At 33.3% G+C, this 25,154-nt stretch overlaps 3 protein-coding genes across 5 annotated transcripts; 2 read left to right on the forward strand and 1 right to left on the reverse strand.

Annotated features, from left to right (window-relative positions):
* Positions 1 to 309: 309 nt before the first annotated feature.
* Positions 310 to 1,239, reverse strand: LOC129301382 (F-box/kelch-repeat protein At3g06240-like). Its single transcript, XM_054939964.1, has one exon. The coding sequence runs from the start codon at positions 1,237 to 1,239 to the stop codon at positions 310 to 312; it is 930 nt and encodes a 309-aa protein (XP_054795939.1).
* Positions 1,240 to 5,574: 4,335 nt separating this feature from the next.
* Positions 5,575 to 14,363, forward strand: LOC129322308 (uncharacterized). Of its 2 annotated transcripts, XM_054968568.1 has the most exons (10): positions 5,575 to 5,905; positions 6,043 to 6,111; positions 7,213 to 7,386; positions 8,826 to 9,288; positions 9,399 to 9,682; positions 9,784 to 9,852; positions 10,581 to 10,637; positions 12,828 to 12,880; positions 12,955 to 13,030; positions 13,182 to 14,363. In XM_054968568.1, exons 1-10 carry the CDS (start codon positions 5,865 to 5,867, stop codon positions 14,080 to 14,082), a joined length of 2,187 nt encoding a protein of 728 aa, XP_054824543.1. In that variant the 5' UTR covers positions 5,575 to 5,864; the 3' UTR covers positions 14,083 to 14,363. The 2 variants fall into 2 exon arrangements, with proteins under 2 accessions (XP_054824543.1, XP_054824551.1); XM_054968576.1 differs by lacking the exon at positions 6,043 to 6,111 and having other exon boundaries at positions 5,576 to 5,905.
* Positions 14,364 to 19,081: 4,718 nt separating this feature from the next.
* LOC129302315 (nudix hydrolase 20, chloroplastic-like) lies at positions 19,082 to 23,969 on the forward strand. Of its 2 annotated transcripts, XM_054941096.1 has the most exons (10): positions 19,082 to 19,449; positions 19,595 to 19,659; positions 19,840 to 20,026; positions 20,134 to 20,214; positions 20,969 to 21,094; positions 21,366 to 21,445; positions 21,650 to 21,765; positions 21,889 to 22,009; positions 22,437 to 22,523; positions 23,228 to 23,969. In XM_054941096.1, exons 1-9 carry the CDS (start codon positions 19,144 to 19,146, stop codon positions 22,504 to 22,506), a joined length of 1,152 nt encoding a protein of 383 aa, XP_054797071.1. In that variant the 5' UTR covers positions 19,082 to 19,143; the 3' UTR covers positions 22,507 to 22,523; positions 23,228 to 23,969. The 2 variants fall into 2 exon arrangements, with proteins under 2 accessions (XP_054797071.1, XP_054797079.1); XM_054941104.1 differs by lacking the exon at positions 20,134 to 20,214.
* Positions 23,970 to 25,154: the final 1,185 nt, after the last annotated feature.

The following is a 25,154-nucleotide window of genomic DNA, read 5'->3' on the forward strand; positions in this document are numbered from 1 at the left end:
GCAATGAAAAATATTGGATATCTTAAATTATTTCAAATCATTGTAATATGCTGTCTTTTATATTGACGTTGAATATTACCTTCATATTGACTTTGAATTTAAGAATATTTTTTAAAAAAATTGCATCCACGTACTCTCATATAAAAGAATTTATTATTAAAAAAATTTATAAAATACTTTTAAATTCTGTATATTTATAATTTGATTAAAAATATTGGCAACTGGATCAACTTAGTGATTTCATCCAAGACAGCGTACGACGCAGAGCAGACGACTCAAACGGGAAAAGTAAAAGAGAAAAAAGTTACATCAGGTCAAAGGAAGGAAACTACCCCCTTTGATTGAAACGAGAGTGGCCACATAATTTACAGCTTGAGTGTTGCCAGGAACTATGGGACCCTCTACCTTGATACTCGTAATCTCTCCAGTGTCAACGTTATAAGTCTTAATCTCTCCGAAAAAAGTTTCCAAAAGAAGCTCATTACCCTTCCAGAAAACCAAGGGTTGAACGCCGACTAGAAAGGGAAAATTTGTAGTTATTTTGTGCATCTTGGTCCATGAAACCTGATCACCACCAAATCCATCCATCACCCACATGTCAATCATCGGCAAGCTCGGACTACGTTCAGGACCATAACTGTAAATCAAACATATCGATTCATTCTTCCACAATGCTAGCAGTTTATTACGATCACCAGATTTGCTGCATGCAACTTCTCGTGGCACTGACACTGTGCGGAAAACCTCGTCTCCCATGTTCAATCCTAAGATCATTGTCGTCGACGAATACTCCCAACGCCTCGAAGCCCACCAATAATAAGTCCCTCTAAAGAACAAAGCGAAACGACCGAAACGAAAATCACTAGCATTGCTCTTGCACAGTGGTGTCCATGAATCAGTGCTTAGAGAATACTCCTCCACACCATATGCAATACCCATCGAGTTTATCCTTACAACCTTGTAATCATCGATCCGAGAATCATAACCCATTCCCACAGATATAGTAAATGAAGAATGGTCCTGGATGACCGAGTTGGGAAGACATTTGAATTGTCTGGTTGCTGGGTTATACAAAACAATCTTTGTCTTTGTCCTGTAACCTACTGACAAACACAGTATCCCATTACAGTGACCTGAGATTTGGAATCTTCGGGAGCCAAACATGTCGAAACTGGGGGATGAGCTGTCGACAGCAGAGGAATCCTTGCTAGAGAGGAAGCAGAGTTTGAGGTTGTCCATGACGGAAAGCTCGGGACCAATGAATCTAGCAGTCTGGGGAAAGTGAACCTGAGGACGACGCTGTTGTTGTAGGAATGATGCTTGATGAAATCTGAGAGGTGAGGGGGTATGAAAGGAGGACGAGTGAAGAGAGAGTACCAGAACTTGGAAACGCACTTGAATCGCGACAATGATCTGTAAGGGAGCTTTAAAAGTACTTGCTCCCACATTTCCTGGGGCAAATAATATGAATCATTTTTCTCTAGGCTGCGTTCCTTCTTTTCCTTCTCCATCTTTCTGGGTAGCAAAGGGATTCCATAAACCAAAGGCCCGAACCCCTCAGTCTCAGCAAATTTTTCTGCTTCGGTTTTACGGGGAAGGGGGGCATGCACGAAAGGAATGATGGGCTTTTTATTTAAAATAAAAATAAGGAAAGATTATATTTGAAGATTCTTTTATATATATATATATATATATATTATTGACCAATTATCTTAAACTAGATAGATAGATTTGTTTCTGATCTTAATTCAACTAGATAGATAGATTTGTTTCTGATCTTAATTCAAGCGAGAGATTTTATTTTATATATATATATATATATATATAATTTTTTTATTGCTAGCTGCTGGTGAATATTTAACTTTTATACGTAACAAACTAACAATATCATTTATATATATCACCCAATTGTAATAGCGTTAATTAAAAGTGATACATTTATGATATTTTATATGTGACAAAGTAGGTTTATTTACCAATGGCTTGTTGCTCTAGTGGCAATGCCCTAGTCTGAATCATGCTTTGACATGTGTGGGTGCTTGAATTATGTTTATCTTATCACTTTCAAGAACCAAAAAAAAAAAAACTAAATTTTCATAAGATATTTACATGCTACATATCTTTCTATGGACAATTATAACTCTCGACCACAGTTTAAAAATAGTATGATACGATTATAAAAAATAAATATTTTTATCAAAAACAAGAAAATGAAATATTTAGTTATAATATTTAATATTTTATATCCTAGGTTGAAATTTTCAAAAAATAAAGAAAATTTACCCATTTAAAAATTATAGTATCAATTTTTTTATTAAAATATTTAATTGAGTTTGGGAAAGAATCATATATTTAGTTTTATATATTTAATATACTTTTATTCATTTAAATTAAAATAATATGATTTTAAAGTCTTCATAATATTAATAAAAAATATTATATAAAAAATCTACATGTTTAAAATTAACTGAAAGCAATAATTTAACTACCTTATTTTTTTCATCGAGTTTCTCCCATTAAACTACTATTGTTAAAATTTTAATTTTAAGTTGATATATAATTTAAAACTTAAACTATAAATTCATAAATAATATGGACCTTTTAAAGTAAAAGTATATTTTAAATTTTAAATAATTAAAATCAATGTATCTTTGCAGCTATCATTAATATAGCGGGCCCACATTCTAACCTTTTCCATCCGCATCTTTAGTGTCCCCTCCCTCTCTCTTTCTTTGAACCCAATTTGGGTGCTTATGGTAAAATCTGAACCGTTCAGATAATAAAAATATATAATAATTTTTTAAATCTAGATCTAGGTTTCACATTTAAAAGTTATTATATATTTTTATATTTATTAAAATAAAAATTTATAAAAATTATAAAATAATTTTAATAAATTTTTTATTTTAATATAATCTAGATTTAATTTAAAAGGTGAAATTTAATATTAAAATTTTTATAATTATTATATATCAACTATCTAAATATACTTCGCACAGTCTAAATTTAATCTCATATTAATCTGGCTTATACATAATACATTTAAATAGTCAATATATGTCAATTATAAAAATTTTAATATTAAATTAAAACTTATAAATTAAATCTAAATCATATTAAAAATAAAAAAATTATTAAAATTATTTTATAATTTTTGTATATTTTTATTTTAATAAATATAATATATAATAATGTTTTAAATTTAAATGGTTCAAATTTTATTACTGTGATGGGCACCCAAATTCATTCCCTCTGTCTTCGTCTCTCCCTCTCTTTCCTCTCTTGCTCTGGGAAGACCATGCAGAAGAAGACGTTGAAGAAATGCTATCATCTATTTCATCATGAGACTATCATCCTCCAGTCATCTCATGATGACAGTTGTGAGACTATCATTTCTATTATCAACCTCTTGAAATCACTGTACGAATCCTCCGACTTCTTCACCATCGCCACGCTCTGTCTCACCTTCCCTCCCACCCTCTACCCCATCGAACCCTCCAACGCCGACACCCTCGCTGCTACCCACCAAAACGCCTCCTCCTCCTTCTGCTTCTACCCCATCATGAGGTGCCGTCGCTTCTTGAAGACGAAACTAGAGCTTCGGTTCGTTATTGTAGCCATCGCTGTTGAACAAATAATGTACGATCAGCCGACGAAGTGCTGATACAACTCAGACCACTACTACCACTTGTCTTCCTTTTTCCAGAGGAAGTGATCATCTACGTCAGAGAGAGAGGTGAAGGAGTTTGGAGCGGTATGGCCGGAAACAAGGGGTGATCAGTCGAGATATTATTCCAAATTTGAAGCATTTCACCATGTTAAAGCATTTCTCCGTACAGTTGAAGTAATAACTTAAAAAGTTGACACTATTTTGCAGATGGGAAGGCTAGTTGATCTCTCTTTATATTTATAGGCAATTCACACTACTACTCAACGTTCATCAAGTTGAGTACAGATGCCAATTGCCCTCGAGGAAGAGAGTTTACAAGGGGATTGGAGGGAGCAATTGGAGGTCACAAGAGTAGTACTCTATTGTTTGGCATGGTGGAGCAGCTGGGAGATATGGACGCGATCCTTTCATTCAGAGGAGGCATGCACAAGTTGTTATATTGTGGTGGTGGTGGTGGATATATGCTGGATAGGGATCTCAGAAATAAAATACTCACGCAGAGTGAAATGTTAAACTTTAGTATCTTAATTCATACAAGTCAAATAAGATTGAGTAAACTGATGTTGATGTGCGTACTTAAAAAATCTATGATTATAAGTGATATCTTGATTATTTTGAATATAGACAAATGCGTAATCTACAGAATCTCCATAGTTTTGTAGAGAGTTCAGAGATAATGAAAAAAATGGAAAACTGTTGTGTGTCTAGGTTATCAATTTACCGGTCGGTTTATATGGACTAGATTAGTAACCGCTATAATAAATAAATAAATTATATTTCATTATCTTTGACTCAATAAATTAAAAGATAGTAAATGATTGATGGTTAAAGGATTATAGGTTGGACTTCTATCCATTAGGTTTACTTGTGTGGTTCACCTATCATAGCCTATACAAAATCATAAAGGCCAATATGTTTAAATTTATTAATTAATGTAAATTTATAAATAAATATTTCAACATGTAATTCATTGAAAATGGGGGGCGTCAATTCCTGTTTTGAGAAGGATTGTGTGGATTCATTTATGGTGACCAGGCCATTTCATCATCACAAATATCTTACTTCTCACTGCTTCTTTCAACGTTTTCTTCTGCCTCAGTGAGCAAGGGACGAGAGAGAGAAGGACAGAGGGACGGAGGAGAGAACCAGAGACGCAGGTAAAGGTTAAAATATAGGCCCCACTGTATTTAAAAAGTAACAATAGTTAGTTTAAGATTGACGGTGGGGTGAGAATCTATCCTCTTTAATTATGGAGGATTCAAAGTATACCAATCACAAGAAAATTATTCTTGAACTTATTCAGAGTTCCAATTGCACATTAAATTTTTAATTTTTGATGTCCCTTTTTAAAATATTTTTATTTTTTTCAACTAATTTAATAGTATTAAAAATTATAAATTCTTGGCCCCTAAAAAAAGTTAAAATTATAATAAAATTTAAAATAAAACTAAAGCACTAAAAAAAACTACTCCTGAAATTATATAAAAAAGTAAAAAAATCTTTTTGACAGATCAAATTCATCTTACCCATATTTTTTTACAAAATTAGATTTTTCCATTATTTATATAGATCACATATTTTTTGTACATAATTGGGCGAGACGTAAAATATTTGAACAATGTTATCTGTTTAGTTTTTTAAGCAAAGAAGTTACCCTTTTTTTTTTTTGAGTCAAACTCGTTTCCAGGCGAAAAAAAAGAAAATGTCAAATGGATGACCGTCTTCCTTGCGGAGCCACGTGTAACTCCGTAACGCCTCTGTTAAATTGCCATCTATTGTTCAATCTCAACCGTTGATCTTCTTCCTCATCCCTTCTTTCAACGGTCCAGATGGTAGACGCTTTTCCAATTTCAGGCGCCAGGTGCGATCGTTAACGCGCTCCACAACAGCCTAACCTTAAGCGAACAAAAATTCTTGCCGCCCAATCAGAGTCCTCCATGTGAACTTCAAACCTTTACCGTCTCCGAAGGCGTGAAATCGAAACGTCGGTGCTTCTTCTCCCTCCACAGCTCATGATATCCTGATTTCAAAATTCCACCCTCCTATCTTTCTTGCGGTTTCGAATTTTTTCTTCACATTCTGGTTATCTCGTTCGTCATTTCATATTCCTTGTCGATTCTTATTTCTTTCCCTACAAGTGCTGCTTGGAGGGGTTTAAAGTCTAAATAACCGAAGGTTTGGAGTATATGATAGGATGCAACGATTGGTTGACAATATCCTTGCTGTCACTAAAGAGTAAGGCCATATTGTTTTCAATACAATTGTAAATATTTATAATGGTAATTGAATATCTATGCGGTTGATTGATTTGATTGCAATAGGTATTGTTGACGAGACAATTCAATGCTAATTTGTTTTTTTTTGTAATATAGGGTTCTTCGCTGCGTGATTTTTCCTTTTGATGGTTTCTGTGTGGCTGCACGTGATCAATATATATTGCTGTAATTTTCTATTTGATTTGAATTTATGTGATTACGTAAGTTCTGGGTAATCGGTTGCTTAGTATCCTTTTTGACTATTCAATGGGGATCGGTTGTTTGTTGAACGGGGCTGTGCCGCTTTCTTTAACCGATTGTAGTTTTTTTTTTTTTTTTTTTGGTGGGGGGACAATACCAATATCATTTTAACTCAATGCCAATTGTTAAAAACATGAAACGATGCAATTAGTAAGCCTGGCCATGAGTAAGCGTATTTTTGTTGTTTTAGAGTTATCTTGATTTGCTGCAGTAGAGATATCGATGAAGTATTTTCATTCAGATATTGAATTAGAATTGAGAGATAGGTACTGACTTGCTATAGTTTAGTAGTAAGAACGTTGAAAGATCGCCGGATGAGTAAAGATGGCAATGGTTGCCCTTCTAGCGACACATCGGTCAACGGGTGTTGCCTCTGTAGTTTTAAATGCAAATAATTCTTAGGGGCTTGCAAAGATGAATCAAGATTTGGTTTTCCAACTAGAGTTTTTTTTGACTTTGGACTATTGAGTTTCACTTGGGGAAAGAAATCTGAACCACATCTTTACGATCAAGCGTTCCTGCAATGTCAATCCTGATTGTGAAATGACAAAAGCATGGATGTGTATCAGCTGAGTCATTTTTGCTATGGATAATAGCAATGAAATATTAAATTATGATGATTACAAGTGAAATTATCCCATGATAGCTAAAGAGAGATCCGTCTTGGCTTTTTTTTTTTTTTTGGCCGACAGATCCATCTTGGCTGAGTCATCAATTATAGATAGTTTATTTCCTCATTAGATGTGTGCAGCTAGGCATCTTCCTTTATTTAATTAATTTTGAACACTGTAAAAACAGATTTTGTTAGTTGGTGATTGTTGTTGCAAGGATTGGTTTTATATCTGAGGTAGTGATCAATCTAAAAATTTGCTTAGGCTGGAAGAAATTTGGAGTTCCATGTAATTGAGTTCGTTGGAAGTTGCACCATTCTTGCATTAATGTTTTAAAGCCACATGTTCTTTGAGTGTTTTTGTAAACTGTGTATATGCCCATGAACATCTGAACTTGTTTTCATTTTTAATGCAGGTCAGTGAAAACATTTACCTATGAGTCCTTGAACAATATTGTGAGACTGATCAATGGAGTATCAGCACTTTTATTGGCATTTTTACCTGGAAAGGCTACTATCCTTGAAGGTATTCATGGTTGGGAGCTCAGGCCAACTTTCCGAGGACCCCGATTTCCACGTTGGATGGAAAAGTGAGTTATGTTTATATTACTGTGTGAGATTTTTCTATATGAAAGATTTGCATAGTGTCATCATGCTAAGCCTAATAGAGTTGTTACTGTTAGCTTAAGCCTCAAGACAATGGGTAATAAGCTATGGTTGGGGGGAGTATTGTTAAAAGTCTCTAGTTTAGTCGTGAGGAATTTTCTTATCTTTTCTTAATGATAATTCCAATGATACATTTTCCTAGCACAGTTGATGTTCGAAGTTTCATGGGCCACATGCAGGTTGTAGGTTTAAAGGTCCAACTCTGCATGCACCTTACCATGTGAAGCTTCAGAAATAGAGAGAATGGAATTTTTTGTTGGGTTAGATTTACTGATACGAGATATGTTATTTATAAGCAATGAAAAGTACAAAAAGAGGTAGGATGAACCTAGGCATAAAATGAATCTAGACACCATACAATGCCATACACAATGCAAAATGCACCTGGGCTTCTGTACTCTTGCGCCTCTCTATGGGCTTCTTTACTTTGGCAAGGTGTATACTTCTGCTTATGGCACAAAGTTAAAGAAGAAAAAGGAAAGAAGAGAAGAGAAAAGGAAGGACAGTTAGCCCTTTTAGTTTTTGAAATAATTATAGTAGATCTATTGATGATGTTTTAAAAACATCATAGAATGAGAAAGAAATATACAATGACTAGGGAATTGGTAAACCATATGGAAAGGAGATCAGATGATTTGCATAGAATGAAGTCAAAGAAAACTAGAACATTAATCAAAGCTGAAGAATTTGTAAATTAGGAAATGAATTAATGTTAGTTGCTTTGAGTTATCTGTTTCTCACACTAATGAAGTGATTTTCAACATTCCATAAATGTGAAAATCCTCCTGGCCTTCTTTCTAGGGAAAAATTTGAAATACTCTTAAAAATTTAATTTTATATGTGATGCATATGACATATTTCTTGTAGACCTCAATGCGTAATTGCATCCAGTGACTAGTGCCTTTAACAACTATAGTTGGACCGACATGGGGCACAGTTGAAATTTGTCTTGCTTGACTAACTTGAACTTTGTATGTGTTCTTTTCATTGCACTTTCAATATAGATCTCAAACCTCCCATTTAATTTAGGAGCTTACAAGAATTATAGTCCCCTTTCATAATCTGAAGTTATACTATGATTGATGATATGAGAATTTTAACAAGAGCCTGTATTTTTCTATTCTGTTCCGTCCTTTTATTTTAGTAACTATTATCAATTATAATTATTTTCTTGCCTAATTTTTCTCATAAGTACTACATTTTCGCAATTGTTCTTATTCTTTTTTAGTTATTTGAGAATGGCAGATTAAGCAATTTGTTAATATTTTTAATGCATGCCTACTGTTACAACTTAATGTGATCCCTGTAATCTTGTAATCTATTATTGATATCATTTTCCTCTTCTTGTTTTCTATTTTTCTAGTGGTGTGTCCTCTTTTAACCAGTTCATTCATGAACTTTCTATGGATTCCGATACTTCAAACTTGGAACACTCATCTGGAGAAGGTGATGGTGCTCAATATGAACATACTGCAACTCCATTATCCCAAAGCTCGAGAGCCACTGGTGCCAATTTTACCAAGCACAATAAGCAGCGTATGACTTGGATACAGTATATCCTATTTTGGGTTTTCTTCCCTCTCAAGGTTTTGTGGAGGATTCTTCTCTTTTGGATCCGCTGTGTCATATTTTGGGTTTGCTTTCCTGTCAAGATTTTGCTGCAGATTCCATTTCATCTTTTCTGGTTCTTTCTTTCTACGGTGTCAAAAGCCCTGTCTATATCTGGAAGCCGGCGCCCTTCACGTTCATATTCAAATAAGAGCATGCAAAGCCTCAAGGACTACATTATTCATCGCACTACTGATCGGAGACGTGGAGTCATCGAGGTTGTCTTGCCATATATTAACTTCAATTATGTTTTGTTGATTTTTTTTTTTTGAACTTTGATTTCAAAAGCATGTAATTGTGTTGCTTATATAATATTTTGGTCATCCAGGATCTTCATTTAGCCATAGAAATATTTATAGAAGGTGTATTCGATGTTGTTCACAAAGCAGTGCATCTTCTTCTTTCCCCATCAGAAACTTTTAGGACATTATTCAGGTTGTTTTCATCTCATGAAAGTGATGCGAACGATGATCAAGATAGCCTTGTGGATGCCTCTGTTTCTACATCTACACAAGTGGAGAACGACCCAGAACCCACAGTGAGGAATACTAGCTTCCATCATTCTCTGAATACAGATGCTCGGACATGTCAGGATGTCATAACGGAGCTTGGGTAAAGCCACTACTACACAACTTCATTCACTTTTATTTATTTTATTTTGAAAAAGTTATCATGTTTGCTTCATCTGTTCTTTTTTTTTTTACTCATGACAGGTACCCATATGAAGCCATTCATGTAATCACTTCCGATGGATATGTTCTCCTTTTGGAAAGGATACCCAGGTAAAATAAAAAATAACATCCACAAATTTTAGGTTGTTAATCATGGTAAATTAAGGATAAAAAATTGTATGTGTAAAATATAAATATGAGGTAAAAAAATTTTGATTTTAAATTATTATATGAGTGAAACGTTGATATTTAAAATATTATGTAAGTTAATATTTATTTCATTTTACTTATAGAAGTTGTTGAGCGAGACTTTTTAGTTAACAATATTCCTAAAAACTTGGTTGATGATAAAGCACAATAGCATTGTGCGATCTATGTAGCTAACCTTACCTGGTTGGATAAGGTTAGTTGTTGTTGTTGTTGTAATATTTATTTCATTTTACATTTATGAATATTTTTGTACTTATACATATTTTTTATTGTTGGACCTCACTTCATTTGGGCAAGGATCTTTTTAGCATCTCTTGTCCCTTGGGTGTTCGAAAGTTTGGCACTTTGAGTGTGCCTATTGTCTTTGACTAACTTGAAATTAATTACCAGTCCTCTTCATTATAGAACTCACTTAACTTACAAAGTTAAATTTAATGAATGACATTTGATTACCTATGGTTAACCACAATGGAATAGGGGATATCTTGCGTGCCACTGGTTGACTCCGTTTAAATTCTGCACTATTTTTCATGTTATGAATAAAGATCAATGTTGAGTTTAGATTGAGGAGGCTTTGCCATAACTTATTGCAGTGTTTAATATCTAATGATTCCAATCTGGTGTTACAGACGAGATGCAAGGAAAGCTGTTTATCTTCAGCATGGGATTTTGGATTCATCAATGGGGTGAGTCATCCTGTTGTGTCTTTCTTCCTTAATTTTGATTTGACTACATGATTAAGCTCAGAGGCATGAGTTGTGAAAAGAGTTATATGACAAAAGGGTAAACATAACTTTTGGTCCCTGTGCTTTATTCGTTTTTTGCTTTTAGTCCCTATACTTCTTTTTCTGTGTTTTAGGTTCCTATACTTTTGTTTTTCATTATTTTTAATCCCTCTGGGAGCAAAGTATAGAGACCTTGAAAAGATCCAAAACAATGAAAAATAACAATATAGGGGCCTAAAACACTGAAAAAAATATAAGGACCAAAAGTAAAATGTGAGTAAAGTACGGGGACCAAAAGTTATGTTTACCCTATGGCAAAATTTAAATTCTTTCTTTTGGAGGACTGGTATATTTTGCTTGAATGTAGTCATTTCCTAGTAGGATAAGGTTTTTTGTTGTTGTTGTAGCTGTTTACATTAGAATGGTAAAGGTGATAGTGGTGCTACTATATGCTCATGCCATGTGGTTACTGATGCCTAGACATATGCGGACTGTCACATTCAACATGTTCCATTAAGTAGTATGAGGAAGTTACTTGTAGCATTATAAGCTTTGTCTTAGTCAATTGCTGCATGAACTTTAGTAATAATGCTGGAATGCTTGATATTCATTACCACATTGTTGATGCATCATGCATGAATAGAATTGGCATCAAACAGAATAACATGCATTCTAATTCGAGATTGTGAGATCACTAATTGATACTATGGGGGTTCTTTCTTCCATTTGATTTATGCAGTTGTTAAGTTGAAGCTCACATAATATTGTGGAAAGTGGAAACTGAATGATAAGGATAGTTTCTCTACTTCGAATCACTTGGATTTAAGTTCAAGTAGGGGGTGGCTATTTGAGACTGATCGAGGGGGATCATGCCATGTTAGAAGTGTCTTTCTGTTGTATTGCTGTTTTAGAATGCATTGGCCAGTTAAAGAGTTGCAAGGTCTTGTTTTTTAATTGCCAAGAAGTTTGTGATTTATGGAGTCACTGGCAGATCTAGAGATGGATGAGTGGGGGGCTAGTGCTTAAATGTGAAGGAAGATGAGAATCATGGGGGGAAAGCACCCCCACTCCAGATCCCCCTGGATCCACCAGTGTCTGAAGTAGGTGAGAATCCGGTGTGTCCCATTTGGAGTAAATTTTGTTGGTGTATTTTATAGGCTATGGTCAGAGTGAAGACTGAAGAGGCAAGGTCCTTTGGTGGTATGACATTTATGTGGTGGTTTGATGTGTTTGTGATGTAACACACTTGCATAGAGCTGAATAGAGGGAGAGAGTAGGGAAACCAGAAACAGAGAGGGAGAAATGAAGAAGATGAAGAACAGAATAGGGAGAGCAAGAGAGGGAGAGGCAGAAGTGCAGAGAGAGAGAGAGAAGCTATAAGAATACTCAATCACAATATTTCATTCATCAAATCTGCTATTACAAGTGCAAGCTAGCCCATTTAAACTAAGCATTCCTACCTTTTAAGGAAACTTTAACAAGGTATCAATATAAAGTTAATGAAACAGATTTCCTCTTACAAAAGTAATTGGCTATTAGCCTAGGTAGGTTTCTTACAAGCTAAAGCAAAATACAAGGATAATAAGCTGCTAGCCTAGGTTTCTTCCTATAAGAGGTTTCTTCAAAATATACTAATTCTTATATTTCATCAATTTGATTGCAGCATAATCATCATGTCTTTGAAGGGAAATTATTTTACTTACTATAGACCAGAGTTGTTTACTCAAGTGTTTTTGATGTCAGGCTCTTTCTATTAGTGCGTTTTGTTAGACATGCTGAGGGATTGATAAGCTCAATTGTATTGACGTGCTTTCGCTGTTTTACTTTTCTGGCCCTCCCCACCCCCCCACTTTTTTTTTTTTTTAGGGGGGGTAGAGGGGGTGATGTCTTTCAGCAATGTGCTGTTTACTTATCTTACCGTGGTGAATTTCTTCTTTCATTGAGAATTGAAAATCAACTTTGTTGGTGAACTCCTGGCAGTCCTCAGTTTTAAATTCATTTTTTTAAATTTACTTTATCCCCAATGATAGAGCACAATGGGGTTGTATAATCGATATAGCCAACCCCACCTAGTAAGATAAAGCTTGTTGTTATATCCCCAGTGGGTGTGATAATTGTGGCATTCTGATCAGTTAAATTTTTTTGGTCCAGTTGGATATCTAATGGGGTCGTTGGCTCTCCAGCTTTTGCAGCATATGATCAAGGTCTGTTATATTTTTTAGCATAATGTCTTTCCTCAGGGATTAAGAATACTTATTGATATTTGTTTTATTCTCAGGGTATGATGTATTTCTGGGGAACTTTCGCGGTTTGGTGTCTCGGGAACATGTTAACAAGAACATCTCCTCATATCAGTAAGTTGAAGTTCAAAAAAATTTCTTTTAATTATTTGTTCTTTTGGTGTCTAATGTAATCATATGGTTTTATATCTCCTGTATAATTTTAAATCTATTTTTGGTCTGTGCTGTGACATGATAATATTCTAACTTAATTGATGGAATGCAGATACTGGCGATACTCCATCAATGAACATGGGACTAAGGATATTCCTGCGATGGTAGAGAAAATTCATCAAGTAAAAACTGCTGAATTGAGTCTAAGTCAACCTGATATTGAGGAAGAATCTAATGGTAATCAGCCTTACAAGCTTTGTGCAATCTGCCATAGTTTAGGAGGAGCTGCTACTATAATGTATATTATTACACGTAGGATTGAAGAGAAGCCTCATAGACTTTCAAGACTGGTTTTGTTGTCACCTGCCGGATTTCATGATGATTCCAACCTAGTTTTCTCTGTGTTGGAGCATCTATTTTTTCTGGCGGCTCCAATTTTGTCTCATGTTCTGCCTGCTTTCTATATACCAACCAGATTTTTCCGCATGCTTTTAAACAAGTTAGCTCGAGATCTGCATAACCTACCTGCAGTTGGAGGATTGGTTCAAACTTTGATGAGTTATTTTGTTGGAGGAGACAGCTCAAACTGGGTTGGGGTTTTAGGATTACCTCACTACAATATGAATGATATGCCAGGAGTATCTTTCCGTGTTGCTCTCCATCTTGCACAGATGAAGCACACTGGAAGATTTAGAATGTTTGATCATGGGAGCGCGTCTGCTAATATGGAGGCATATGGTTCGCCGGAACCTTTGGATTTGGGTGAATGCTATAAGCTTGTTGATATTCCTGTTGATCTGGTTGCTGGACAGAAAGACAGAGTGATAAGACCTTCAATGGTTAAAAGGCACCATCTATTAATGAATGATGCTGGTGTGGATGTTTCATATAATGAGTTTGAATATGCCCATTTGGACTTTACCTTCTCTCACCATGAAGAACTCTTGTCATATGTTATGTCACGCTTGCTGCGTGTGAAGTCTAATCCAAAGAAAGAGAAGAAGACGGAGTAGTAGTTACTGAGTGAAATAAGCGAAAACCTGTATATTTTCATATCCCACTGAAGCAGTTGAAAGTCATTGTCTTGCAGAATTACATGGAGTTATGGACTTGCTGAAATCACAGAGGAGCCTTGTATTGTACATGTGTTCATCTTTTCCTTAATATTTTTTCCCTCGTCCCTTTGTAGGAAAAGTAGACCTTGAAGAAAATATGACTTCATTTTACATTGTAAATATTAAAAAAGAAACAGGCGCGAGGAGCTAGATTGTAGTTGTATTTGCATGTTAGTTCACTCTTGTGCCATGGCAATGATGCTTTTTTTTTTTTTTATGGGGATGGTTTGAGTTTTTTCTTAACCAATAATTTTAACCTGGTTTTTACAATTAGTTGCCAGTTGATTATATGGATCTTAATTATAATTGTTCTGGTAGGCTTCAACCTCAAAAGAAAGAGAGAGAAACATAGCCGAGGGTTAAAGTATACCCATGTATTATTCAAAAAAAAGAAAAATAAAAAGAAAACTGCGTACCTAAGGAAAAAATTTATAAGAAAAAATTGTGAAGCTTGGTCATATTTCTCTTAACAAAGATTTTATCACCTAGGGTTTTTAGCCTAATCATGAGAGAATAGGGAGAGAAGCAATAATCAACCTATTTTTTAAGGTACTGGGATCAAACATCTTTCAGCTCTCTCCGATCTTTTTAATCTCTCTATATTCTTTAATTAAAAGCCGATCACAAAAAAATTTCAGAAGGAATAAGATATATCAAAATAGATCTAACTAAATAAATAAAATGATAAGAAAAAAGTTAGCCCCTTTGGATGTTTATATAAAAGGAATAGGTTTCATCCAGAACATTTCAGCATTTGGTGGCTAGTCTTAAACGCGCAACATACAAAACTCCTTTATGATATTTTTTATCGAATTTTTTTTATAAACTTTTTATTGATTTTCGTTAAAAGCTAAAAAGTATGTTTGCTTTTTCGTTCATTAAAAAAAAAAATCCAACTAGGATTTATTATTGTAAAGATGTATCTCACTAACGCCTATAGTATCATTTTATAACAGCTTCCTCAAGTTGTTAAATGGATAATCCTAATCATGTATATCCATATCTGTTCAAACGGAAGAAGAGGCTAAGAAGTCAGCACATTTATTTCCTTTTTGATGTTTGTGATCAACATCAATTTGTCACTCCCTCTGCGTAAGAGAATAGATTTGCCCATTTAAACGGTTATTAGCATTCACAGATGTGGTATCTTATGATAACAAAGTTATAACTAGCATTCAGTCAACATCCATCTTAATATTTCTGAAACCATCATACCAAGCCATATTCAAGCCATCAAACATAGCTCAGAATTCTTCCTGAAAGGGGGCACACACTCCAATATTGCGACAGCAACCATGAAGCCATGATCCATCAGGATTATGTAATAAGCATCTTCCACCCGCTCAGCCATTGATGTCTTTTACAGCACTATCACATTTAAGCGTCACCCAGTTTGGAGGTGGTTTTTTTCTAGATAATGTTACAAGCGTCAAAGTATGCGTGCTTTTGGTTGCCTATAATATATGTTCACATTTAAATATATTTTTACCTTCATGATTGATTAGTTTTAAGACTTGGTTACTTGTTGTCAGGATAACCTGCCCATAGAATTTATCACGAGTATTTTGTAGCATACATAACCAAGGCCTACTAAAAAAAGACATTTGTTATCATTATAATTTTCTTAATTTCTTTCAAAATTTAAAATTTATTTTTAACTTAGTATTATGTAAAAATAATTGACAATTGTTGATTATATGTAATTTTCAAAAAAATTATTTTTAATTCGAATATTAGTTTTATATAGAATATATTTTAAATGATAATAATTATATTTTGTGAAAGAAAATAGTTTTATATATTTTTTAAAAAATATTTATAAAATTTTTTTGGGTCAATTGAGCCAAACTCGGCTTGAACATTTAGATATTGGGTTAGCCTGAACTATAGGAGCACATTCAGTGCTCATTAGGGGTGATGAGCACCATATGCTCATCAAGCGTGCTTATCACCCCTGAAACAATATGGACAGTCCAAATTTAATTTGGATGGTCTAGATTTAACAACCTTTTTAATTTTTTTATTTTGTGAAATAAAAATTTATAAAATTTTAAATAAATATATTTTATTATTAATATGGACCATTCATATTTAATTAGATCAGTTTAAATTTAATATTAATTTTTTATAATTTTTATAAATTGACGATACATATTTACTCTGAACTGTTTTGAATCTGATAGTATAACAAGTTAAAAATTTTAAATTTGAACAGTGCAGACTAAATCTGTATGGTTAATTTATAAAAAAATATAAAAAATTAATATTAAATTTGAACTCATCTGATTAAATATGAATGATATATGTTAATAATAAATATATTTATTTAAAATTTTATAAATTTTCATTTTAAAAAAATTAAAAAAGGTAGTTAAATCTAGACCAAAAATATTAAAAAAGGTAGTTAAATCTGGACCGTCCAGATTAAATTTGGATGGTCCAGATTGGTTCAGGGGTAATGAGCACCAAATGTGCTCCGCTTGAACTAGGTACCAGGTAAGGTAGGAGTGATGCCTGATTCGACCCTATCCGTATACAACTCTAAATACTAGCTTTCTTCAGTAAGGTAGAGGGGCTACTTTTAACTTTAAACACTAACAAGCTCTTTAATTACATACAATTTATGATTTTAATGGCCAAACAAATGTTCTCATTTTTTTATATAGATTTGTGTAACTAATAAAAGATACTCACTCTGGTTCTATTTAATAGTCATTTTCAACATATTTAACTTAAATTAAAAAATATTAATACTTATCATTTTTTTCAAAATTTTAATCAACTCTCAGCTTTATTTTCACTAAATATATATGCCTTAATAATATTTTTTACTAACATTTAATAAGAAATAAAAATAAAAAATATTTAAAAATCAATAACATTTAATGAATAAGTTAAAAAAATTATTCTCTTTTTATTTTATAAATAAGATCAAAAAAATAATTAATTAATTATTTTCTATTACATGTGATGGGCGTTCACGTTCAAATAAAAGTTTAGAACCCTTACAAATATTTTTAAGAATTGAAAGAACAAATTAATATCAATCAATATCAAATATAAAATTTATAATGCCATTTGTAAATGATAGATAATTAACTCATATCAAATTAGACACGTTATTTTCATTGCTGCAAAAATTGAATTAACATGTCTAATGTTATGAATTTTAAGAATCATGCGGATTTCCATCTTCCTTGTCTCTTCATCTTCATCTTCTCCCATAAAACTTTCACCATCATAAATGTTGATTATCCTTTATTTATCATTATCATTTGTGTAACTCTTGATATAAGTCCTTATCTATAAATAGGGCATGTCATTTGTATTATAAATATGGAAGAGAATACAAGAGAGGTTCTCCTCATTTCTATTACCTCTATTTTTTCTCCCCCTCCTTCTCATCTTCTCATTTCCATTCTCTCTATATTGGATTCATAAAATGAAAAGTAGACAAAAGATGATTGGCCAAATAGAAAAAGATAAAGGAAAAGCCGCAACATAATATAATTATATTAATTTTTAATAAGTGAAAATTATGGATATGCAGTCCAAATATTTGAAATGTTATGTGAAAACAAAGGTCTAATGATGATCAAGTATATTATTTTATGGTAGATTTTGTATATATTATTAATTTGATAGTGAAATTGAAATATAATACATTTATTGAATATTATTATACCATTTGACATGATAATCTTTGAAGGAGTTAAAATGCCAAAAGTATGAAAAATTGCCCAAAAAATTATTCAACATATATACACGTGTACATTCTTAAGCTTGTAGGAATTAAAATAGTTTAAATGTATGTATATATATTATCTTTGCAAATATGCATTGAAAATAGGTTCTGATAAAAATAATTTGAGAATAAAATTTTGATGTTTATTTTTCATTCAACTCATTGATTGAGTATTTAATATGTAATGGTTATAAAATTATTATACTAGGTTTATTTTGTCTGTGAGACTACTGAATTGATTAGTGTTGATTGGCCTGGAGTGCAACATATAGTTATCAATATTCATACATTTGGCTATTATTATATATAATACAATTTTGTTAGCAAATTTAAGTTCCTAGTGGATTAATAGATATTGAAAAAGAGATATGATAATATGAGAAAAAAATTATATCCTAAAAATATATTTTCAAGATATGACAATGCATATAGTATGATTTAACTATGAGTAAGATTTACTTAAAAAAATATTGACAACAGTCACATTTAAAAAATTAGTATATTATTTTGAAGTACAATAATTTAAAAGAGATGTTGTCATAAGGGGAAGTAAATACACTCCCTACTCTTTTTTTTTTAAACAAAGTTTTATCCCATTGGATTTTTCTAATAAGATTTTCAATGAGGCAACATTAAATATTTATAAATGAATGATGCACTCTTTTCTTTTATTAAGTTTTTGTCCCATAGGGTTTTTTAGTTGAGGTTTTTAATGAAGTATATTCTTATACAATGGACATTTAAGGAGAAGTGTTATGAATATTAAAAATTATGTGAACGTCTATCTCCCTTGTCTCTTTATCTTTATCTTCTCTCATAAAATTCTCACCATTATAAATGTTGATTATTTTTTTTTGCCATTATCATTTATGTGACCCTTAATATAAATCAATGCCTATTAACAAAACATGTTATTTATATTGTAAATATGAAAAAGAATATAAGATATGTTATAATCATTTCTATTGCCTCCTCATCTTTTCATTTTTATTCTCTCTATATTTTATTCATAACATCCAAAATTATATGTAGAAGTAAAAAAAATGATTTCCTTGGTGGATGGAAAACTTAATATTGATATTTTTTAAAAAAAAAAAAAACACATGGTGTAAAACTAATGCAAAACTTTGAAGCCGGCATATGGTTAAATTACTGAAGTGCACAATGGAGTCGGCTTTGCTCCTCCGCGTTTTCCCTCCTCCTTAGCTCCTCCGATGGGAATGGCATCCTTGTTCAATCTCGCAGCCTGTTGCGCATGTAGAGCCTCTCCTTTGTGTTCTTCCGTCCCCTACAGAGCATCTTATCATTCTCTTACCATGAGAGTGGTGCCTCCATTTCCTTCGTGCATCGCGGCATCCATACGAAGTTCTGTCGACGTCGCTTTTTCTTCCAGGTCTGTCACTGGCAATTTCTCCTGGGAAGATGTTTTCTCTATACCTCAGTCTGACTCTACCAGTGAAGATTCCTGTTCTTATCTCGAAGGATACTTTGAGAAAGTCAAGTTATGCAATCGTGGTTCTGTAAGTTCTCTGGAATTCTCCATCCTGCTATTTTCCCTTGCTTTTTGGGAGTTGGGTTTTTCACTTTTTAGTTCTGTATACGGTTATTGGACTCTCAGCGAATGGTACTCATGGTGTCTCCTATACATATTGAAACGGCTTGCAGGAAAAGCAATATGAGTTTGTCCCTTTTGTCATTGAGGACCAAATTGTTGGATTCATTCACAGTGGGTAAAATTTTTGAAACTTGCTCTGTATTAGATGCTCAGTTTTTGGTGTGATAAGTTGTTTCATGGCTGTCCTTTGGTTTGGTTATGGTGTTGGTCCTAGCTGAATCATGTCTGTGACGCTATTATTAACCGAAGTCAATTATGGTGGCGGATTTGTCCGCTATACTTTGATTTTGTTCAGATTTGCTGATCGATTGAGGGCCTCCAAGGATGTCTTTATTTTCCCTAAAGATAAGTTGTATGGTTCCCCCTTTGATGAGTATGTTTCATTAAATCCTATTCTGAAGACGCCTGAGCGGAGGACCAGTGCGGTTGGAAATGTAATTAAGTGTTTGGGAGAAGAATGGATTCCAGGTATACGGAATGAGGTACTGGTTATGAACTTATAATTTGTAAAAGTGTCCATGTTTTATCTTACTTATTTTATACGATTTTCTAATAACCATGCCTGTGCTTCTTGTCCATCTTTTATCAGTTATACCCTGTAACATCATCATTTGGTGCACCCGCTTTCTTTTCTTTAGAACGTGCTGCAGCTCCTTATTTTGGAATAAAGGTTCGGGCAAAATGCTCTGATACAGGATTACCTCATTTGCATCCTGAATTAGATTTTCTTTTATTAAGGTCATTTCCAATTTTCATAGCCATATTTGTTCATATGTCATTGTGAAACTTATCAGATTTGTCGTTTAAAATTGTTTTATTCAACTACTATCGGTACATATATCTATCGCTTAGCTCTTCTATTTACCAAATACGGCTGTACCCCAGCATGATTCATGTTTTAGTTGATTGCCCGTACCTCAGGATATCTTAAAATTACCCGCTAAAACAATATCAGCAGCAAGCATGTATTCGGATTTTAGATCAAGCAAACAGCCACTTGTGTTGTGTCCCCCCCCCCCCCCCCAAAAAAAAAAAAATAGTCACCCATGTAAGGATTTACCTCAATGCTTTTTCATGTGAGTTTAAATCATGTGTTTCTACTTGACAAAAAATTGAAGGTTCTATTTATTTATGCTAGTTAATTTCTTTATATAAGTAGATTCAATCAAATCAGTGCCCGGAAAATCATTGTCAATTTCAATAAAAAATCTTGAACTTGCATTCTTGTTTAGGAATTAAGCCGATTTTGCATCCTTAGTGCTTTGCACAATTTTGAAGATTAAATGATGATTTATTATTGACTAGTGTAATTGCATAACTTGTTTAAAAAGTGACTTCTATTTGATAGGCACTTCTATCACCCTAGCTTTATCTGATTATCACTTTTCCACTTTAATATTTTTCCTTCTCTTTTCAAAGGTTAGGCTTATGGAGTGCATATGAATGGCTATGTTGAGCAGCATGGACAGAAACATCTGTGGATAGGCAAGAGAAGTCGAGTCAAACCCACTTATCCTGGGATGCTAGATCACTTAGCTGCTGGAGGACTGGTGTGTATTACTTGCTAAGTAGGTCAATCAAAAATGAAAAAATCTGTGATCGGCAAACATCTGTTTGTATTCAAGGGAATTGGTGCTATATAAGGAAGTTCGTTTGTCTTTGCTATGGTTGGAAATGAAAAGAGTAATTTACAACAGCAAAAAGACCCAAAAAAAAAAAAGTCAGCTCTTACCATTAATTCTTTGTCAAGTGTTTCGTGAAGTCTCCTTTTTAGTTCATAAATCTTTAGGATTCTAATTAGCCATTAATATTTGATCACAGCCTCATGGGATTGATTGCCAAGAGAATCTTGCAAAGGAGTGTGAAGAGGAAGCAGGAATACCCAGATCCATCTCTAACGGGTAAGTTTATTACAGCCACATTACCCTCCCTCTGGCCTTATTTTCTTTTAAACAGTGAACTTTCTTCATCCTTTTTGTGCTTCCTGTTCTATGTTTAGCATATTTATGAGATCTGTACTTATATTTGGTAAGCTATAACAGCCATCAATCAAGAACTGAAAAGAAGTTCTTGTTGTCTAATCCTGTAGATTCCTTTTCTCACAGAGCCATACCAGTTGGAGCTGTTTCCTATATGGACATAGATGGATACAGATATAAGAGAGATGTTCTGTTCTGTTATGATTTGAAGCTTCCTGAAAGTTTTGAGCCAAAAAATGAAGGTATTTAATTTAACTGGTTGTGTTCTTCAATGATGCTTTGTGACTGTGTTATTGTACGCAAGAGGAGGCCCCATCTCCTGTATGGAATCTTTATGAGTTTTTACTGACTTTATATCATATCAGATGGAGAAGTGGATAGCTTTAAGCTGATACCTATAACGCAAATTGCAGAAGTCATACGCAAGACACAGTTCTTCAAGCCAAATTGCTCTCTCGTAATCATTGACTTCTTGTTTCGACATGGGTATTTCTTGCGCTTAACTTTATCTATATTCAATTTTTCCTATCTATTATCTATTAAATATTGTTAGATAAAAAAAAATGGATACATGCACCCAAATTTCAGTCCAGGCAGTAAATAATCAGACCCATTTCTTTGTGTCACTAGCGTTATTGCAGAGGATCCGAACTACGAAAGCTTTAAAATTTATATAAAGCGGTAATTTTAAAACACACACACACACACACACACACACGCAAGGTGGTATTGAGAGACATTTTATTCGTCCATTATCAAATACTTAATGCTAGTTCAGGAAACACTGGTTTGGATTTGTTTTTTTCTGCGATTCCTGAATTATACTTTATGATGTGTCAAGTAGATTATTAGTTGCGAATTATAGTCGTGTTATTTTTCCACAGATGTACAAAACTATGGTTTATTTTTGCAGGTACATCAATCCCGAACGTCTTGGATATCTTGATCTCCTAAGAAGCCTAAGAGCTGGAGATTGTTCATAACAATGAACCAAGACTGCTTATTCCTAGGGCTGCACAAAAGACTGGACAGCACTGGACTTCACCCTAACTCGAAGTCCGGTCTCCTTCATGAAAAAGACTGGGATAGGCAACCCGTAGTCCAGTCTTGTCCAGTGATAACCCGAAGATTAACAGGACCGGACTTGGTCCATAGGACTGGGAGACTGGTCCTGTCAGTCCAGTACTCACTTAGCTTTTTTTCCCTCTTTTTATTCTATGAGAGGCAATAATCCATTCCAACATAATAAACTCAATTAAGATAGTAAAAATACTTATAATAATAATAAATCCATAATAATTTCTAACAATAAGAAAAAAATATTTTTGTTATAGTCTAAATTATTTAAATTTATAAACTTTAATAAAAACAGTACTCAAAAAATTCAACAACACTATATTACAATAACAATTTAGAAACAAATTTAATAAATCTTTATGCAATCATCTCCTTAGCATCAATTACACTTTAAACATTTGTCAAAAATAAATTAATTATAATTATAATAAAAAAAATTAATAGGACTGGACTGGACCAAGTGGTCCGGATGCCTGGTCTCTTGTCCAGTCCAACCCGAAAAAATAGTCTGGTCTTTTTAGTCCTTTTGGTCCTGAAGGACCAGTGACTATACAGACCGAACAAGACTGAGACCATCTCGGGTTGGACTGGACCAGACAGGACTGGGAGACTTTTGCACAGCCCTGTTTATTCCCCATATTGTTCCTTTTGTATCAAGCATTTCTATGTTCAGTTCGTCAGAGCTGTAGATATTTGTGTGGAACGACCTCAAAAAGGTTGGTGACAGACTTACAAGAAAGGAGACCATGAAAGAAAGTTTCTATAATTTATTTAAATGATATTATACACAAAAACTTATGTCGTTTCGTACAATTTTATCGCTATCTTCCTCTTTCATGTCACTCTTCCATTCCTGGCAAGTGGCAAGCCCGCTTTCTTTCACACACGACACCCTCGCACACTTGCTTTTATTTTTCTCTCACTTGCATGCAAGCACTTCACTCTGCACACACTTCCGTGTTTCTCTCTCTCTCTCTTTCTCTCTCGGCACGCTCTACAACATCCTGAGCCACCCATTTATACTTGCATATGTCGATCATGTAATTTCCTCAAATCTTCACGGCCTTTCTTCTTTCACCGCCTAGGAGTAATTGCAATATTGTTTTTGGTTTCTGGCAAGGAAAAGTCAAGTCACATCTAGAATCTTGGAAAACAAGGCGTTGATGGTTAGAGTCATGTCCCTTGTGTTGTTGTTTATATATCTTAAGCGTCTTTTTGGTTCGAACGGGAAATAGTTTTTCCGAGTCAACAAGCTAAGATCTAGTTGTATTAGATGACGATTGTAGTGAGCCACTATTTCAATCTTGCCAATGTGTGTGGTTGATAGCTTAGCATTATTAGCAATAATCATCATTCTCTTTTCTTTATATATTCTGTAGTCTTTTGTAATTTCTTTGGGTATCTAGTAATGTGATTGGAGCAAAGCTAGAATCTTCTATCCAATCATTTTTATAATTAATTAATTTATCACATACTGTAATAAGGCTTATCTCTTTTGCTTTTGTGCAAGGTAAAAGAAAGATGAGTTGAGATTCAACGTAAAAATAAAAGATTAGGAGTGATGAGTTTATTTAACCAATGAAAGATAAATACGAGAGATGAGAGTAAAAGTGAGAACAATAAATGATAATAAAATATGAATTTGAATTTAGATCAAATATAAATTCATGGGCTTGTATATATATATATATATATAGAGAGAGAGAGAGAGAGGATTATGTTCAAATTCAAAAAGTTTTGGTAACTTACAAGTATTCTTCTATTAAAAAAGATTTTATTTAAAATACTATTGGGTATTAAATGTGAGCATATCTTTTAATAAAAATTTAAATATTGATTTGTTATATTGCAAGAAATTAGTCTATTATATTAAATTTAACTCTCATAAGTTTGAATTCAAATTTTGATGTATCAAATATAGTTTTTAGTGACTTGTAGTTAAATGGACTTTTGACGTTGGCAAACAGGCTATTATCACTCAACGTGCAGCCCGTTGAAACAGTTCATCCAGCTACAGCCCACATGGTCTATTTAGATTAGCAGTGTAAAAATGTCCTCGAAGTATACTTCCTCCATTTGTTGACAAAGACAATATTGCCTGCAACTGCAAATGGGCACTAAATTATAAATTAGGGGTGTTCAATCTTGTACATGTTTTGGTCAACCTGCTTCCATCCAGTTATATTAAGATGAGTCTTTCACAGCTCAAAAAGGAAAAAAAAAAAAAAGAAAAGAAAAGAAAAGGCAGGGCAAGAATTTACAACATAGGATGAAAAAAAGGTTTAGGACAAGATATAGGATTATCTTCGATACATCCCATCCTATCTCGTCCCAAATATTATATTTATATATATATATATATAAAATATATATTAAATATCTTAATTGTATTAATATAATTTGTTTTTATATTAATTATATTAGTAATAAGTTATATTAATTATAATTTTAATATTTGCAATTCCTATTCAAAACTAAAAGTCCTGGATGCCGATAATTTTAATGACACAAAACAAGTAGTACAAGGTAATTTCTCTCTTTATAATATATTAAT

The sequence above is a fragment of the Prosopis cineraria genome, unplaced genomic scaffold (genome assembly GCF_029017545.1).
Source record: "Prosopis cineraria cultivar Desert tree isolate PC_DT_omini unplaced genomic scaffold, ASM2901754v1 PC1, whole genome shotgun sequence".
NCBI classification, from domain to species: domain Eukaryota; kingdom Viridiplantae; phylum Streptophyta; class Magnoliopsida; order Fabales; family Fabaceae; genus Prosopis; species Prosopis cineraria.

Excerpts from the sequence above, each read along its gene's own strand:
- LOC129301382 (XM_054939964.1), bottom strand. The coding sequence starts at position 1,239 with ATGGACAACCTCAAACTCTGCTTCCTCTCTAGCAAGGATTCCTCTGCT.
- LOC129322308 (XM_054968568.1), top strand. The coding sequence starts at position 5,865 with ATGCAACGATTGGTTGACAATATCCTTGCTGTCACTAAAGA. Across the intron at positions 5,906-6,042 it reads ATCCTTGCTGTCACTAAAGA|GGTTCTTCGCTGCGTGATTT; the intron begins GTAAGGCCATAT and ends TTTGTAATATAG. Across the intron at positions 10,638-12,827 it reads ATTTTGGATTCATCAATGGG|TTGGATATCTAATGGGGTCG; the intron begins GTGAGTCATCCT and ends TTTTTGGTCCAG.
- LOC129302315 (XM_054941096.1), top strand. The coding sequence starts at position 19,144 with ATGGGAATGGCATCCTTGTTCAATCTCGCAGCCTGTTGCGCATGTAGA. Across the intron at positions 21,095-21,365 it reads ACTTAGCTGCTGGAGGACTG|CCTCATGGGATTGATTGCCA; the intron begins GTGTGTATTACT and ends ATTTGATCACAG. Across the intron at positions 21,766-21,888 it reads TTTTGAGCCAAAAAATGAAG|ATGGAGAAGTGGATAGCTTT; the intron begins GTATTTAATTTA and ends ATATCATATCAG.